This window comes from Bactrocera tryoni, chromosome 1 (genome assembly GCF_016617805.1).
Source record: "Bactrocera tryoni isolate S06 chromosome 1, CSIRO_BtryS06_freeze2, whole genome shotgun sequence".
In the NCBI taxonomy this organism is placed as follows: domain Eukaryota; kingdom Metazoa; phylum Arthropoda; class Insecta; order Diptera; family Tephritidae; genus Bactrocera; species Bactrocera tryoni.
Window position 1 is genome coordinate 60,733,883 of NC_052499.1, and position 19,265 is coordinate 60,753,147.

At 36.6% G+C, this 19,265-nt stretch overlaps 1 protein-coding gene across 3 annotated transcripts in view; it reads right to left on the reverse strand.

The window, feature by feature from the left end:
- Positions 1 to 19,265, reverse strand: part of LOC120767731 — a 185,974-nt gene that overhangs the window by 10,864 nt on the left and 155,845 nt on the right. For all 3 annotated transcript variants that reach the window (XM_040093959.1, XM_040093951.1, XM_040093943.1), the window contains exons 2-8: positions 5,851 to 6,476; positions 5,506 to 5,782; positions 4,833 to 5,446; positions 4,265 to 4,718; positions 4,102 to 4,200; positions 3,460 to 4,027; positions 1,837 to 2,771 (exon numbers count right to left, since the gene is read on the reverse strand). In XM_040093959.1, coding sequence (XP_039949893.1) covers positions 1,837 to 2,771; positions 3,460 to 4,027; positions 4,102 to 4,200; positions 4,265 to 4,718; positions 4,833 to 5,446; positions 5,506 to 5,782; positions 5,851 to 6,476 — 3,573 coding nt within the window. The remainder of the gene's footprint in view (positions 1 to 1,836; positions 2,772 to 3,459; positions 4,028 to 4,101; positions 4,201 to 4,264; positions 4,719 to 4,832; positions 5,447 to 5,505; positions 5,783 to 5,850; positions 6,477 to 19,265) is intronic.

Consider the following 19,265-nt stretch of genomic DNA (forward strand, 5'->3'; position numbering starts at 1 on the left):
AATAATTAAAATAATTTTGAACTAAAATTAAAAAAATAACATTTTTACATTTTATTAAATTAATTTTTTTTGTAAATTTAATTAATATTTTTATCTTTAATTTTAAGTTTAAATTAAAATGAAAAATTATTTTAATTTCCAAAAAAATTAATTTTCAATTTGAAAAAATATGTAAAAATTAGTTTACTATTATATGTATTTTTAAAGTTCTCCTAACTAAATTTTTTTAACTTATTTAATTTTTTACAAAAAAAGCAAATTTTAATTTCTAATTTAAAAAAATTATTATAATTAATTTATTAAATTAAAATAATTGAATTCACAAAAAAATAGTTAAAAAAAGTTAAAAGTGTTATTTTTTAATTTTAATATTTAATTTATTAATTAAAAATTATTTTAATTTACAAAAAAAATTTGTTTTCAATTAGAAATATATGTAAAAATTTGTTTATTGTTATATTTTTATAGTTTTCCTAAATAAATTCTTTTTTATAAACTTTTTTAACTTTTTACAAACAAAAATTTTATTAATTAAAAAATTAACATTTTTAATTAAATTATTTAATTAAATTATTTAAATTAAGGTTTTTTAAAATTAAAAATTTGAAACATTAAAAAATAAATAAAAAACTAAAAAATTAAATTAAAAATGAAGAGCCATACTGAATTGAAACACTTGTGTTTGCTATCAAATTTGTTAGGACATTTGATTTTGGATTGAAATTATAGTCAATTTAAAATATAAAATTTATGATTACGTAATATTTGGCGATTTTCCTTACAAATGCGAAGTGCGAGCATGTTTCTTTTGTAATTTAATAAAAAAATATTTTCATAAAAAATTGTAAGCACTTAACATGCTACAGCTTGCGAGTTATAAAATTTTAACAACAATATTTGTGAATCAAGAAAAAAATATTATTTTCACCAATATCAAATTCAAAACCCAATAGTTTATGCAGTCCAGCCACCAGCGCTCAGAATTAGTTGAATTTACATCATGAAATATATGCAAATGAATTGTTAAGTGTGTATGTATGTATATGTGTGTGTATGAATGCATGGTTGTGTGTATACCGAGCGTGTTGTAATGCCGATGAGTCTAAGCGTTATGCTAGTCTGTACACAAGTAATTAATGTTGCTTTAATGCCCACACACTTTCACACTTCAAACAAAAGTTGGAAAAAATAAATAAGAAAAACAAGCAGTATAACAATTGCTGAAAGTTAGCACATTTTAGCCAGAATACAGACAATTCTAACATGTTTGTGTGCTAAGACTTAATTTAGTTAAGCAAAATGGCGCGATTTGAAAACGCCATTTTTAGCAATAATTCGCGTTTTGTTTGTTGTTGTGTTGCATTGCTGCAATGTTTGAATGTGTATGCATGAGTGTGTTTGTAGGTATGTATATGTGTATGTGGATGTTAGCAGCTAAAATTTACGTTTCTTCACCTTGTTGTTTACTATTTGCCTTTTAGTTAAATATAATTCGTTAAATTAAATTTTTTTTGTTTTGTTGTTTTTGCGTAATAATAATGCTATGCGTATTTACGTATGTATGTATTTATGCGTTCATGTAACGATTACTAAATGTAGGTATGTAGCATGTAGTAGTTTTCAACGAACAGCGTTCAGCGCAGCGTAGTACATGTATGTATGTTTGCTTCCGCATGTTATTTATTTAAATTTGCTTTTGCTTTTTTGATTGCGTTTGTAAATTTTGTATTTTAATTTTTTAATTTTTGTTGTTTAATGCTAATGGTTTATTTTTTTTATTAAATTATGCTTTTAGATTTTAAGCCAACCCAAAAAAGTCGATTTTAAAGTGCGTACCTTGCCACTATCGCTATCGCTCTGCTGATGTTGCTGCTGTTGTTGTTGTTGCGGCTGGTGCTCCCCACTGCTAGCGTCTTGCGATTGACTGCGGCTCGCTATGCGTGCACCCACCACCGAGGCACTGCTGAAGCGGCGCGCAGTCGCACTGCTATTCACCACACTTTGACCAGAGCCAGCTGTATTAGTGGCGGCAGCGGCGGCGGCGGCATTGCCACCGGTGGCGCGGCGCAGAAATTGTTGCGCACCATAATTGCTTGTATTCAATTGCGTGTCCTTGCGCAGCGTTGCATTTATATGCGCTGCTATGGCGCTGGGCTTTGGCGTGCTACTCACAATGTAGCTACTCGCCGAGCTGTTGGACAGCGCAGTGGGCGAAGTGGACGTTAGCAGCGCCGAATTGCTGTGATTATGGTTGTGCGCCGTGGTGTAGGCCGAGATTGTAGGCGATGTGCAGGAGAGATCACTGCTACCACCACCACCACCACCACCACCACCATTGCTGCTGACGTTCGAATGATGATTATGCTGATGTACACGCGACAAAGAATCCAAATGGCGTACGCGTGAGGTGAGCGATTCACGCTTTAGTTTCGGTAGTGGAGAGTTTTGTAGCACTCTCGGGGACGGAGTTGGTGTCGCGCTGGCGACTGCACCAATCGGTGACTTCGAGGTAGCATTTGACAAGTGATGCGTCGCCAACGGTATGGAAGAAGATGTAGAGCTGCGACTCGTATTGGTGCTCAACGATGAGTTGTCTTTGCGTATACTTTGTGCGGAGTCGGCACGTTTCAGACTGTTCGGTGATTTGCTGTATAACAGATTGCCGGTACTGCGACACAGTGACGACTTGCTCGACGAGTTCGAGGTGCCGTATGTGTGGGTGGAAGGAGGTGAGCGACCTGCCGTAGATGGACGTCCGGTGGGTGGTTTGCCTGCGGGAAAATTTTAGTAAACGATTAATTTGAGAAAAAAAAACAAGAAAAAACGTTAACTTCGGTTGCACCGAAGCTAAATACCCTCCACAGGTGCATTTCTGTTAGTAATTATGTGTTCAGTTTGCATGGAAGCTATATGCTATAGTTAACCGATATGATCAATTTCTTCGGAGATTACATTGTTGCTTTAGAAAATAATATATACCAAATTTCGTGAATATACCTTGTCAAATGTGAAAGTTGTCCATACAAGAACTTGATACCGATCGTTCAGTTTGTATGGCAGCTATATGCTATAGTTAACCGATCTGATCAATTTCTTCGGAGATTACGTTGTTGCTTTAGGAAATAATATGTACCAAATTTCATAAAGATATCTCATCAAATAAAAAAGTTTTCCATACAAGGATTAGATTTCTATCGTTCAGTTTCTATGATAGCTATAAGCTATATTGGTCTGATATCGGCGGTTCCGAGAAATTAGTAGCTTCTTGGGGAGAGAATGACGCACGAAATGAAATTTCAGAACGATATCTCAAAAACTGAGAGACTATTTCACGTTCAGTTCGTAACACTGATAATTTTATATAAGTATCCCTCACTTGGTTCCCAACGTTTCCTGCTGGGTGTTACAAACTTCATGGCATACTTAATATATTCCATTAAGATAATTCCACGTACTTACCAGCAAAATAGGCTGCTGCTTTGCTGCCCGGTAAAGGTATTTTGCTTGGCTTGCTGCCCACACCAACTTTTTTCCCACGCGCCACACTGTCAAACGGACTTATGCCACCGACGCTTGCGCTCATCAGTCTGCTTGCCGTCGTCTGTGTGTCGCCACTCTCATGCAACTCGTGATCATGTGCCGATTCGGTGCTACTACTATGCTGTTGTAGTTCGTCCATCGGCAGGTGAACCATGGCCTTCATGCTGGGCGTGGATATTTGTGTAACCTGTGGTGCGGGCATTTGACCGACAGTTGTTGTCATTGGCATTGTAGTGGTGGTGTTTGAAATTGGTGTTGCCGAACGCAAGTCGCTATAATGTAATGTATCACTAGCGCCGCTGCCGATGCCACGCCGACTCAACATCAGCGTGGTGGAAGCTGATGAACGATTGGTTTCATAATCATTTTGAGAGTGTAAGTAGGAATTAGTTGGCGCGCCACTGTTGGGCGTGACAGAGTGTATGCGCGACTCCAGCACGCGCAATTGCGCCTTAGTGCCCTCCAACTCGATGTTCTTCTCCTCTAACTGCGGGTAATAAACGATAAATATGTACTTGCATTTTTTATGTACAAATTTGAGTAAATTTAAAATGTGCTTACCTGAAAACGCAGATCCTCTACATCATCCTTTGATTTGTCCAGTCTTTTGGCTAAATGTGTTTTTGACTTGGTAGCCGAGTCGAGCTTTTGCATCAGTACCTGTTTGGAGCAGAGAATATTAACAATATAATTTGCCTCTCTTGAAATTTAAACGTTAACACACCTGATTTTGCACGGTCAGCGTCAGCAGATGCCGCTGCAGCTCGACTACGCTCGTTTCCAATAGTATAGCGGCAAAGCGTTTCGAATCGATCAAGCGACTTTTGCTGTAGCGCCCGCCCGGTGTGCTCACAACGCCATCCAGACGGCCCAATTGCTGCTGCTCACTCTGCTCGGTTTGCTGCTTTTTACTATCACTGCTTGCGCTTTGATGGAATGCAATGTGTATGTCCTCGGGCGGCGCTGTATGTAGCGGACGCTGATTGTGTTGCTGCTGTTCGATCACCACCACTGGCTGGAATGTATGCTGACGCCGACTTTGTGCGCTCGTTAGTGTGCTAGTGTTGGTGGCAGCAGCAGTACCAGCCTCTAGAAATTGTGCCGAAGCAGCGCTGCCAGTGGAGAGCACCGTAGTAGCGGAGGATAAGAAGTTGCGTTGACTCGAATAATCGGATTGACTAGAAAGTAAAATATTATGGAAATCACTAATTTCAAATATCTAAAGGTAAAGCCCTTATTCAGCTAGTGCGCCGCGTTTCATCATTATTTTCGCATCTCTTAGCATAACCTACCTTGAAGAACTCTTACTCTGGAACTGCTGTGAGGGTTGCTGTTGCTGTAGCTGTAACTGCTGCACGCGCGCGCTTAAATCAAGCTTTTGCGCCATCGCCAACTTCAACTGCTCCTCGAGATCCTTTTTCACGCTGATTAGCTCCTCCACTTGATCATTCATTTTGGCCGCTTTAATGCGTCCGGTTAAAGTTTCCGCTTCCATTTCGGCCAGCTTATCGAGCAGACGATCGCGTTCCTTACGCAACTGCTTGATATCCTCCTTATTGAGGCGTTCCACATGTTCGCGGAAGGTTTTCGGCGTGAGACCGGCACCATTTACAGTAATGTTACTGCTGCCGCTACTACTGGACTTTGCCAACACCGAAGAACTGCGTGTCGCACCTGCAGACAATTCGCTTGCAGCAACAACTGTTGTTGTCGACTCATCCGCTGGATTAATATTGTTGTTGGTGCTAATATTGCTGCTGGCGCCGCGCAAATTCTGGCGCTCATACTGCTGCAGCTGATCCATTTCTTCGCGTAAACGATTCGATTTGCGATGTATCACATCGAGCAAATTGAGCAGCTCGTCATCAGATTCGTGGCAGGAGAGGCGGTTCAGTGCAGTGGGGCCCTAAAATTTTTAACCAACACAATAAAAATTGCATTTTATTACTAAATACAACAACTCACCGTCATAGCACCATTTGTGGACGAAGCACTATGTCCCTCCTTAGATGAACTTGTCTCCGTGGAGAAACCGGAATCCTGCACAACACTGCCGTTGTTATTCTCTCCGCTCTTTGGCTCTTTTTTACCGCTATGTGAATTACTGCGGCTACGCGTCAGCGACGATGAGGATAATTCACCGGCTGCAACGGCCGCAGCAGTGGCGCCGCTGGCTGCCGGTATGGACGGTTCTTTATGCGAAACTTTGCGCTTCAGGCGTATGCCAGGCTCCCACTCGCGTCTGCGCAAAACCGAAAACCAATTAATAAAACAATTTGTATTTATTTATGTACTTCACCCACTACTCACCTTGATACTAACGACGCATTCGACATGCCGCCGCTGCCGCTACCACTACCACCGGCAAGTGTATGTACGCCAGTCGCTGAAGCGCTACTCAAAGCAGCGCCACCGCTTGCGTTCGTTGTGGACGAACCCGTCGCTGAGGACATAGACGCCATTTTATGCTTGAGATCCGGAAAGGTTTCGATGACCAGATCGCGAAATTCCAACAGCGCGCCAACTTCATGCTGCAGCTCCTGCAGCGACTTGGTCTGCTCGCTCTGTATGTGATGATGGCTGCTGCTATGATGCAGCGGATAATTATTGCTGTACGGTGTTACGGCATGATGGCCAACCAAATTCAGATGTGGGTGATGCGCATGCAAGTTAGCGAGTTGCTGTTGATAGGAACCGACAACGGCGGTGACTGTTGGTGTGCTGCCGCTCATTACAGCGGCCGCTGTGCTGCTATTGCCGTTAGACAAGATGTGATGATGTGCAACGCCAAGGCCGAGTGTGCCGATGCCACTGCTATTACTGCTACTGCCGCCATTCATAATGGGCAGACAGTCCATGGCGCTAATAATTGCGGTTGTTGTTGGAAAGCCGCTATTGTTCGTGGGGCAAAGCGCAAGGTCATAGGAGTCGTTATTCTGTAAGTGAAGAAGAAAAACGGGTTTAGTAAGTGTTAGCATTTAAATGCACGAAATTGCAAATATATAGGTAAGTTGTTGTGTGTTTTTATTCTCATCAGTGGTATTGAGAAAAATACATATACTTTTAAAGAGTTGCCATTTGTATGTAAATTAAAAAATAACATTAAAATAAAAAATAAATTGGAAATAAATATTTCAGTTTATTCTTTATAGAAATTTTGATAATAATATGTGACCTGGTCTACGAAAAGGGAGCTAACGTGCGAAAACTAGTTTTCTGGGAAAAGCTGTTAAAAATAATCGCCAGTTTCTCGTTATCTCATTAATTGTTCTCCTTTTTTTTGACACCTAAGCCCCCATTCCGTAGACCTGGTCACATATATATTTGTAGTGTTGCCATAAAATTTTATAAATTTTACAAATTTGGTAATAAATACCAAATTGCAAATTAATATACATACATATGTATGTACATATGTACATGTACGTTTATTCCCATTAACCAACCTATTGAGAAAATTAATTTTTTATGGAGTTGCCATATGAAGTTTAACGAAAAAAATTTCAGAAATAAATTGTAAATATATGTACATATGTATGTATATCGAAAATAAATACCTGTATGCTGGGTACAATAACTGTCATTGAAAATATATAATATTTAGAGTTGCCACTGAATGTAAGTTTGAAATTTTTAAGATTGAAAATAAATTCAAAATACATAAATGGGTTTTTCAGAAGAGGTTTTGAAGAAAAATTATAAGATTGCCATCTGTTTTAAAATGCTGGGCACAACAGGGTCTCTTGGAATACATAATTTTTAGAGTTGCCACTGAATATAAATTTGAATATTTAAGACAAAAAATAAATTGGAAACAAATGAGTTTTTCACTAGAGGTTTTGAGGAAACTTTTATAGGGTTGCCATCTCTATTTAAATTTAAAAAATTTTGAAGATAAGTACGATAATGGAAATAAATATGCCTACTTATTCTCACTAACCGCCTCATTCAGAAAAATACTTTTTTATAGAGTTGCCATATTACATTACAAAAAAAAAAATCGATAGAAAATAAATTGGGAAAATATTGGAAATGTGTACATATGTATGTATGTATGTATGTCCATAAAACTACATATGGCAAAAAATTATAATTTTATAGTGTTGCCATCTGTTCTTAAATTTAAAAAATTTGGATGCTAAGTACAAAAATGGAATTAAACATATATAGTGTATATAAAATCATACTCAGAAACATAGCTTTCTATAGAGTTGCCACCTATGCATTGCTAATTGGAAATAATTTGTTTTTGAACATACATATTACTAAAATAAAAATAAATGATATTAATTTGCAATGCGTGTTTTCTAAAAAAAAGTATTTTACAAAACATAAAAATATAGTTGCCACTTAATTTGAAACAAAAAATTAATAAATAATTGAAATTTTGTAGGCAGTGGAAACAGCAGTGAAACTGCGTGCTAAACAGCACATCTTTAAAAATTTCAAAGAAAAAAAATATTTTAAAATATTACCACATTAACTTTTTATCTACACAGTCATATCTTTGTGGCAATGGAAGACGACCATGTTTGGTCTGCAATTTTCTGCCGATAATTAATGAACGTTTCTTTGCTTTTGTCAACATAAACGCCACCCACGTATGTAATTATTGTTTTTTTTTATTATTTTTTGGTCATAAACTGCCAAACGCTCACGACAATGCTCGCAACTAGCTAGTGCTTGCAAAAGAGCCAGCCAGCCAGCCAATCAACCGGGCAGCAAATAGACAAAGGTAATGTGAGCATGCTGCTTGGCTTTGGACTAAGAATGAGTAATTGGCAATTGATACAACAACACATACACATACTTAACATACACACTTGCATGTTTGTGCATGTATGCGGCAATGTCAGTGGGTGTTGCCAGCAAATTTGCCAGTAATTGGCACTGCCACCTTAATTGCAGTCAATAACCAACCAAATGAGTGGCCAACAAAGTGCCAGGCATTACTCAAGTATGTGCCAACATTCTTACATATTTATATATTCTTGTTGCTAATGAGAAAATAAGCTTTGGTACGAAGAAAAAAGCGCGTCGACTTCACCAATAATTCTATACGTGTCGGTATGTATGTCAAAGTTGCCATAAATAATATTGGAAGTTGTTGTTTGGAAGCATTTACGGTGCTTTTGCTAAAAAACATATGTATGTGTATGTATGTATGTATATTTGTATAAATGTATGTGTTGATTATATATTACATATTAACTTTCTAATTAAAAGTAAATTTAATGCCAAGCCGCTTATGTTTGTGTGCTTGTAATGGCGGCGCGAGGAGATGGTGTGGTCAGCGGCTACCATTGCTACTCTCACTTTCAATTAACCCACTCAACAAAGCTAAAACCAAAGCCGATCAACACAATTCACTTGCGCAATTACGGCGCGCTAATGAAAATTAAAACCGCCTTACTGAGAAATATTGGAAAAATCATGAAGAAAAACGGTGGAATGCATAAGCGGTGGCATTTGAGTGGAAGTGGCAGCTGAACGGAATTGATGCAAATGCATGCAAATACATGCATGTACGTACATACAAATACATTATATTTTTATAAATTAATGACTTATTAGGCAAACATCAAATCCACCAAATACTAGCGTTAAAAGTTTCCCAGAGAGAGGTAGAAAAAATTTTGATTAAATAAGGAAAAGTTTAATTATATGGCAGAGGAAATATTATGAAGTTAATTGAACAAAACAAAACTCAAACTCCCAAACAAAAAAATAAAATAAAATAAAAAAATAAAGAAAACGCGAAAAAATGTTAACTTCGGCTGCAAAGCTATAATACCCTTCACAGCTGCATATCTTATTAAATAAAAGGGTGTAAAAAGTTCTTTATCTTGATTCGAATCGGTCAGTTTGTATGACAGTTATGTGTTATAGTGATTCGATCTGTACGATTTCTTCGTAGACTGTACTGTTGCCTAGTATAATAATCCGTGCCAAATTTCCTGAAGATATCTTGTGAATTAAAAAGGTTTTCCGTAAAAGAACTTCATTTGGGTCCTTCAGTTTGTATGGTAGCTGTGTGTGCTCTCGTAGTATGATATCGAAAGTTCCAAAAAAATGTGTTTTTTGTAAATTTAAATAGATTTCGAATCTATGTATGTTATTTTAAAAAACAATAACTAAATTTTGTGAAAACACGATTCATCCTCATCGTAGTGGTAGTAAGACAATAAATAAAAAAAAAAAACAAAAAAAAAAATAAAAAAACAAAAAAAAAAAAAATAAAATGAAACAAAAAACATAAAATTTTACACTTTAATTGAATCTAAAGGGGAAGTCCAGCGAGTATTATGTTTTCAACTATCTACGTTGTAAGCTATTGTTCAGCAGTTGAATCACAAATATATTTTCATGATGCTCCAAACAGAAGAGGTAACGTCTGCTAAATTCTTCGATTGTTTTCTTTACAGTGCACAACTTCAGAACATCAGATCATCGGTGGAGAACATCGTTTCTCACGTAGAAAGGAGCACCCACTATGGTGCGTAGAACTTTATTTTGAAAGGCTTGAATTACTTTTAAATTTGAGTTTGCTACACTGTCCCAGATTTAAATGACGGACATCCAGATCTGTCTATAAGTATTACCTTATAAATTAGCAACTTATTCTTCATACTGAGGTGGGATCTTGGCCTAAGCAGCCAGTGTAGCTGCGCTAACTTTAATCTTAGTTGAATTCTTTTAACTACTGTGTACAAATAGAAAGGTGAATTTTGTCCATTTCAACTACTTCAAAGTAATCCCCTCCCGCTGCAATACACTTATGCCAACGAATTTTCCAATCATCATACATAGCACTTGGAAAAATTCTCCGTCATGATGGCCATTAGAGCCTTCTTCGATTCAGCTTTTATATCCTCAATTGAGTCAAAACGGTGTCCTCGGAGTGATCATGCGAATTTGCTGAATCGCCAGAAGTTACACGAAGGTAAATCAGGCGAATGCGGTGCGGCACGATATTAGCTCAAAATGTGGCGAAATGATCACGAATAACTAATTCAGTATGAGATGGTGCATTATCGGACTTATTTGTTCTATAAATTGAGATATATGTAGTAAAAATCGAAGAATTCACCTTTAGAGCCTCACATAATTTGACTGCCTCTGTCTACTTGCATCAAGCAAACAACAGAGTCTTCCAATTTTCGATATAAAAAACCAAATATGGTCAGCAAAGATCATTTAATTAAATCATTACTTTTAATATCTTGAAATACGAAACTTGTCTATTAAATACACAAAGCCTCCCATGAAGGTACTAAACAAAAAAGAGGTGCTTTCAGTCCGATTAATAATTTAATTTAAATTTTCACTTGGAATTTCCCACACAAAAAACAAAAACTAAATAATATACTTCAAAATTATTCACTAATAAAGTTCAAATATGCTTTAGCCGCTTATTTTTTATGTTCCACAAACAATTTTACATAAAATAATGAAATAAGTTATGTCCAAGTCTTTAAATAAACTATTATTTTCGCCATCACTGTAAGTGCTTGCGTTTGTTAGTGCAGTGCAACAGCAACAGCTGATGACAATGCAGCCACTCCCTTTCACTGACACACATGATGTAACGGTAATAATGTATAAAAATGTTCATTACTCATACGTCCTGTAGACCAAGGGGCGTTGTTGTTCGCACATGAAATGGCAAAATTAATTTTATAACTACTCACGATTTTCTCAAACACACCAGCGAGACTAACTAACTAGCACACGCTTGAGATAAGAAAAAAAGAAATATTTTCAATTTTCCATGAAGTTAATTATGAGCGCCGGTAGTGTGAAGAATGTAGTGCCGTTAAGGCGGAGAAATTCACAGAAATCAATTTGAACGCAGGCGCAGCAGTTGAATAAAGGTGCGTAAGCAGATGGAGGTCAATTTAATAGAAAAAAGAAGGATAAAGGAAAGTAAAAATAAGAGTACACAAAAACTGCTGTCATATTCCAGGATAAGTGCGTGTTCTGAAATAACTTTGGATTCACCAAAAACACAAGGACGAACTGAGACTGCACATTGGAGAGAGGAGATTTTGCTGCGTGTATATACGCGAAGTAACACCTTTTAAATTAAGCACACATTATTTCCTCGGACCACTATATCATTTAATCAGCGAAAAATGGATTTCGATCGGTGCTCTATAGATCCAGATCGGACAACTATATCACATATCTCCCATACAGCCGATTATTCAAACTTCGCCTTAAAAATTGCTGACTCGGAACCGGTTTTAGACCCATAGTCTCCTAGGCAAAATTTTTCAGAATGATTCGTAGAGACCTCAAATGGTCAAAATTGGAAGATGAACGTGGCCCCGCCCACTTTTAGACGAAATCACATGTCTCGAGATCCGCCCGACCGATTTCAAAGAAATTTGTTTCGTGACACGGTGTGAAAATGGGCGAAATCGGACAACTACAGCCACGCCTACTTTCCAATATAATATAATTAAAAATTCCACTTCAACTATGAATTAATATATTAGGATAAAAATTTGCACGAAAGGTGTATTTGAGATCTGCGACTTTTTGACTAAAAATAGCGTAAATCGAACACAAACTGTTCAAGCCCCTAAGTACTGAATATGTGGACGCAGTGCTTATAGATGATTTTTTTCGGTCAATTTGTGAGATAATTAATTGAAATTCAGAGAGAATCCTTTCCTGATAGTAGCATCTCTGTATGCTACAAATTGCTTGAATAAGGTCAATACTTCCCTTTGCCCCCATACATATATCTAATATAAAGATTGATGAACTGCCGGGTGACTTTATATCATATTTCGGCCAATAGGTGAGTGATCTTAATAAAAATGAGAGAGCGTGTTTTTCTTATAACAGTGCACATTTTTTGGTGAGAATTAATAAAATTGGGTGAAAACTCGCCCTAGACTCCATATAACTAGCAGTCCTAATGCACCTGAAGGTGCCTCCCTAGCTTTAATCCTTGCAAGTTGCAAGAGTATGGAATGGTCGGTTATACCCGAACTTAGCTCTTTCTTACTTGTTCCGAATTTGTTTTTATATTCGCAGTAATTCACTCTAATCACTGTCATCTTCGTTTTGACTCTATTTGAGTACTTGCATATATTTGAGTTAGAATCTTCTGTAAAAAAAATAGCATCTGACAGCAACAACAAGATTATCAGTTTTAAAGCAATATGAAAGATTTTGTGTATACTTGAATATAAAGGAATAATCGTTTGCTAATACATATATTGGGTAGTCGAAAAAGTCTTTTCGTATTTCTAATCAAACTTTAACATATTTTTTTCCGCTAGAGACATTATTCCATCAGTGCAAAACTTTCATCAGTGTAAATCGAAATTTCGAAATTTCCAGAACGGAAACGAGCAAACCATTGTTGTGCTACACGAACTGATACAGCATCGTCTCCGTAAACTTCACATATTTCATTGGCGGATTAGGTGGCATTCTTCCCTTTTTATACTCTCGCAACAAAGTTGCTAAGGAGAGTATTATAGTTTTGTTCACATAACGGTTGTTTGTAAGACCTAAAACTAAAAGAGTCAGATATAGGGTTATATATACCAAAGTGATCAGGGTGACGAGTAGAGTCGAAATCCGGATGTCTGTCTGTCCGTCCGTCCGTCTGTCCGTCCGTCCGTGCGAGCTGTAACTTGAGTAAAAATTAAGATATCATGATGAAACTTGGTACACGTATTCCTTGGCTCCATAAGAAGGTTAAGTTCGAAGATGGGCAAAATCGGACCACTGCCACGCCCACAAAATGGCGGAAACCGAAAACCTATAAAGTGTCATAACTAAGCCATAAATAAAGGTATTAAAGTGAAATTTGGCACAAAGAATCACACTAGGGAGGGGCATGTTTGGACGTAATTTTTTGGAAAAGTGGGCGTGGCCCCGCCCCCTACGAAGTTTTTTGTACATATCTCGGAAACTACTATAGCTATATCAACCAAACTCTACAGAGTCGTTTCCTTCAGGCATTTCCATATACAGTTTAAAAATGGAAGAAATCGGATAATAACCACGCCCACCTCCCATACAAAGGTTATGTTGAAAATCACTAAAAGTGCGTTAACCGACTAACAAAAAACGTCAGAAACACTAAATTTTACGGAAGATATGGCAAAAGAAAGCTGCACCCAGACTTTTTTCAAAAATTGAAAATGGGCGTGGCGTCGCCCACTTATGGACCAAAACCATATCTCAGGAACTACTCGACGGATTTCAATGAAATTCGGTATGTAATATTTTCTTTACACCCTGATGACATGTACGAAATATGGGGAAATCGGTTCACAACCACGCCTTCTTCCAATATAACGCTATTTTGAATTCCATCTCATGCCTTCTCTGTATACATTAGGAACCAATGATGATAGCGGAATAAAACTTTACACAAATACGGTATTTGAAAAATATGTAAATGACAGATAATGAAATCTCGATTATCACTTTATCATGCGAGAGTATAAAATGTTCGGTGACACCCGAACTTAGCGCTTCCTTACTTGTTATACAATAATTTCAAAATATAGCGAATTTCTTCATTATTTTCACTCACTTTTGAACAGCTGTAACTTTTTTTCAACTTATATATGAATATATATATGAAGTTTGACATCTCACCTTTCCAACACTATATGGTATGACACAATGTGATTGGTAGCACAAGAGATATATTACTGCAACCACATCTATTGACAAAATACGAAAATACTTTTTCGACTACCCATTATTTGGGTTAGGATCTTTTGTTAAAAAAAAAAACATTTGACAGCAACAACAAGATTATCAGTTTGAAAACAATATGAATTGCTAATACATACAAATACCTTTCTTAGATTATATCACTTCATTTTACTTATACTAGTTATTTGTTCGATTCGCACTTTCGGAAGTTTTGGTCGAATCGAAGATAGCTAAAACAGAGTAAAATGGATTGATAAAGACCCCAACAACAATGTAATAGTTGATAACCACTACTTTTTTATTTTATTTCTTTATACCAGACCCCAGACTTAGCTGGCACTACCGTATAGCTTGGCAAGCATCATTCGGAACGCGCTTCATTTACATAAATTTTGATCCGCAAGCATTAATTTTTTATTGCCATATAGTTAACATATGTACATAAATACATACGTATTTATTGTTATTTGCATTTTTGCGGTTTTCATATTTAATTACAACACTCACATTGACTACCAGAAAGCGAGAAACATTTTGTTCAACACATTTGCACGCACATACATACATATACATATATACGTGTGTATGTGGCCACAGAAAAGCGTAATTATGAATATGTAAATTGACAAAGATGATATAAAAAGTGTTCCAGTTTATTTATTTCGTATTTTTTTTTTTGTTGAACTGCGCGACGTTGGGCCTGCGTGATTGGCTGGTTACTTGAGTTGTTCAACTGTTGACCCGATATGTCAGTTTGTCAGCAAAAGCCGCTTACCTCAGCCGCAATTTACAAATGTAATGTGATATTTGATTCAATCGGTTACCGGGTTATTATAGGATCGAGTATATTTTTTTTGTTTGCATGTGCCTTTGTATGGTTGGTTTATATTTGTGTTTATATATAGTGCTGATATGACAGTTGCATAAGCCACAAGGCAGAGAGCGAGAGGGGCGTTGCAATAATAAGCCAACAAAAAAGTAAGAATTGTGACTGGTTTGTGGCAGATCGCCGGGCTTCAGCAAGCGAACACTTAAAAGCTTTACTTTTAAAATATATGAACATATATGCGTGTATGTGTGTAACTAAATGTGTTTACACTTGTTTTTGTTTACTAGTTGCTTTCATAATACACATTTTTGACAAATGATATGTTTCATGTGCACTCTAGATTATATAAATGCATGTATACGTACATACATACATATGTACACCTATTGACCAATGATAATTGACAGCCCGCTTCGCGCTCGGCCAGCTAGCTTGTCGGCTATTGCCGGGTAGCGAAGCATTAATCATGCAAAACGAGGCTAAATTGTACGCTCGATTGCTGTTGTTGGTTGTTGAATTAAAATTAGTGTTTTCGTTGCTTTTTTGTTTATAAATTTCGTATTTTAGTAGCTTGTAATTAAAACAAAATTGCTAAACTCGAACTTTGCAAATCCAAAAGCGAAGTAGTTATTAAAACGAAATTGCAAAATTAATGCACCGTTAGGATTTTTACTTCAAACTTCGATTTTGTTATTTGCAATCAGTTCTGTTTTATTTTTATTTATCGTTTATTGGTATTATTAATATTGGCGTTATTTATATGATAAAGCTGTTAGTGTGTGCATGTGTTTGTAGAGCTTTTAGCATTGCCACTTGTTTGATCGATATCCCAACACATTCATTCACATAAATATATAGTAGAAATAAATATGAAATATTTGTTATATGCAGGTATTAAAGTAGTATATACAGCTGCGGTCAAAATAATAGTAGTGCCCACACATTGAAAAAGAAATGAAGAAGAATTAGAATGTTTTCATTTAAATACTTTCGTTGTTTTTATTTTAAGGAACAACCACTCAACAATAAAATCATAAAACAAAATTTAGGAAAAAATTCATTACAAGGTTGTAAAACATTTATTTCATACGACCTTATGCATATGGACGGTCAAAAAAATAGTAGTGTGATTTTATTTAACAAAAATATATTTCAATTAGTTCTTCTTTTCATCTGATTTAAATTGAAAATAATAAGAAAATTAATTATAAAATAATTAGTATTTAGTTGCGTAACCTTTGTTCGATATTACAGCTACACATCGGCGATGCATTGAATTAACGAGATGTTCACATCGTTCCTTTGGTATCGATTTCCATGCCAGCTCTACTGTTTCCCAAAGCTGATTATTATTTGTTGGATTAGCAACAGAAACTGCCTTTTTCACATCGCACCACAAATTCTCTATTGGATTGAGGTCTGGAGACTGTGCAGGCCATTCCATGACCTCAACCCTGTTCCTCTGAAACCACTGCTGCGCCAACTTGCTTGTGTGCTTTGGGTCATTGTCCTGCTGGAAGACCCAAAGTAGTGGCATTTCTTCGCTAGCAAAAGGGAGCATGATATCCTCCATAATTCGAACATACACAGTACACGATCCATGATTTCTTTTATCCAGTATATCGGTCCAACACCATAAAATGAAAAACATGCCCAAATCATAATACTTGACCCTCCATGTTTAATAGTTTTAGTTGTGTGTTTCGGGTTGTATTCGGAACTAGCAGGTCGTCTGACATATTGGCGAGATCCTCTTGCACCATGCAACACGATTTTGAATTCATCTGTCCACAAAATATTTCTCCATTTCTTAAGGGGCCATTCCAAGTGATCGTTCGCAAGCTTAAGCCTTTGCGCTACATGCTTCTTAGTCAGTAATGGCACTTTTCTTGGGCTATGAGCTGCTAAGTCCTGTTCCCGCAAACGTCTACGGATAGTTTCCACGCTTGCTTCCAGCTGCAAGTCACTCTTGATATCAGTTGCAGGTGCGAAAGGATTACTTTTCGAGTATCTAACCACACGATTGACTAATTTAGCGGTCACTGCGGGTGGCCGTCCACGTGTTTCAGGTAGGGATTTATATTTTAACGCGTTTGAAATCATTGTCGGTGAACAGCCGATAATTTCTCCAACTTCTTTGTAAGTTTTCCCGTTTGAAATTAGTTTTTTGATAAGGTTGCGCTGTTCAGCGGTGCAGTGCTTTCCTCGTCCCATAGCTGAACGATCTTTATCAGATTATCACAAAAACTTATGAAAATACATCAAAAAATTCATTACTTACCTTTTTGTAAATCTTGGACACAAATAAATATTTTTTATGAATTTTTCGGAAGCTCACTACTTGCACTACTATTATTTTGACCGACTCAATAGCCAACACATTTGAAAGTAAATGAAATAACGGCTCCACGTGCTAACGTATACAGTTATAACGGCACTTTTTTTATTGAACCCTGTCTATAAAACATTATATTAAGGAGAATAAAGGGCTAAGAAGAAAACGCGAAAAAATAGAAACATTTAACTCTGTGCAGTAGTAGCACTACTATTATTTTGACCGCAACTGTATGTATGTATGTATATACGTACATATAAATGTTTACTAGATTTTTCATATCTAATAAATGCAAATAAATTATTAAGAAAATTTAGACTAGATATAGAAAAGGATAGGAGGTGTTAACTTTCTCCTCAGTGCAATACGATGCGATGTGTGGATTGAAGAAACAACAAGTAAGTGATACACAAACCACACACAACACACAAATTGCAGCTTAAATAGCGGGTTGTTTTTCATAAGTATTTACAGTAGATAATTCCTATAACAACCTACACACATATGTATCTTCGGCCAAATGTTAAAAAGGAAAGAAAAATAGTTTACTTCGGCAGACTGAAACTTTAATACCCTCCACAGGTGCATTTTTCATAGCATAAAAGAGTATAAAAAGAACTTTATCTTAATTTTATTCGATCAGTTTGTATGACAGCTATACGCTATAGTAGTGCGATCTAAACAATTTATTCACAGAATGTAGAGAGGCCTTGGCTTAGAATGCATGACAAATTGCATGAGGAGAACTCGTCCAATAAAAAAAGTTTTCCATACAGGGACTTGAGTTTGATCGAACAGTTTGTATGGCAGCTATATGCTATAGTTGTCCGATCTGCACAATTCCTTTAAAGATTGTTTCGCTGGTTTGGAGAATAATCCGCGCTAAATTTCACAAAGATATCTTGACAAATAAAAAGGTTTTCCATAGAAGAACTTGACTTTGATCGGTCAGTTTCATCGATCCGTTTTCATAGCAATTATATTCTCTAGTGGTTCCAACTGAACAATTTGTTCGAAGGTTATGGCGCTGTTTAGGAAAATATTCTTGCCAAATTTTGTAAAGCTATCTGGTCCCATAAATAAGATTTCCATACAGGGACTTTAGTTTGATCGAGCTGTTTGTATATCAGACAAAATGTTTGATGAAAAAAATCGACTCAACTCATTACAATGATCGTGTATATACATACATACAGCAACTACCAATAGGGAGGGTGTGATTTTGAAAGCTCGTGGATTCGCGTCAAACTTTGGCAGTGTGTCCAGTAGGTTTGTTATTTCATCATGTCACGATTCACTTTGGTACAACGCATGGAAATTGCTCAAGATTTTTATTACGCAAATTCACGTTATCCGGAAAATATGAAAAATCAACTTCTCACATGAGACCCATTTCTGGCTTAATAGTTTCGCCAACAAACAAAATTGTCGCTTTTGGGGTAAGTCAAATACTCGTGTAGTTCAGAAAACCCAATTGCATGCCTAAAAATTGACATTTGTTGCAGATTGTAGTATGGCGACATGTCTAGACATTAAGCGGATGATCTGCCTCTTGTTTAGGTCTAAGCATGGACACATTGCGTGCAAAGATTGGTAACTTGTTAATTTCGAGAAACAGTCCAGTCGATTGGCCACTGAATTCATGCGATTTAGTACCTATAGATTAGTTTCTTGAGGGTATATTAAACCAAAGATTTACGCCATTCAACCAGCAACGCTCGAAGATCTCGAAGACAACAATCAGCGCAATTATAGCCGAAATTCCAGCCAAAATGTTGCACCGGTTCATCAAAAATGAATGAACGGGTGGAGGTATGCAAACGAAGATGTGGTGGCCGGCCTTTTAGGCGACATTTTTCTCAAATA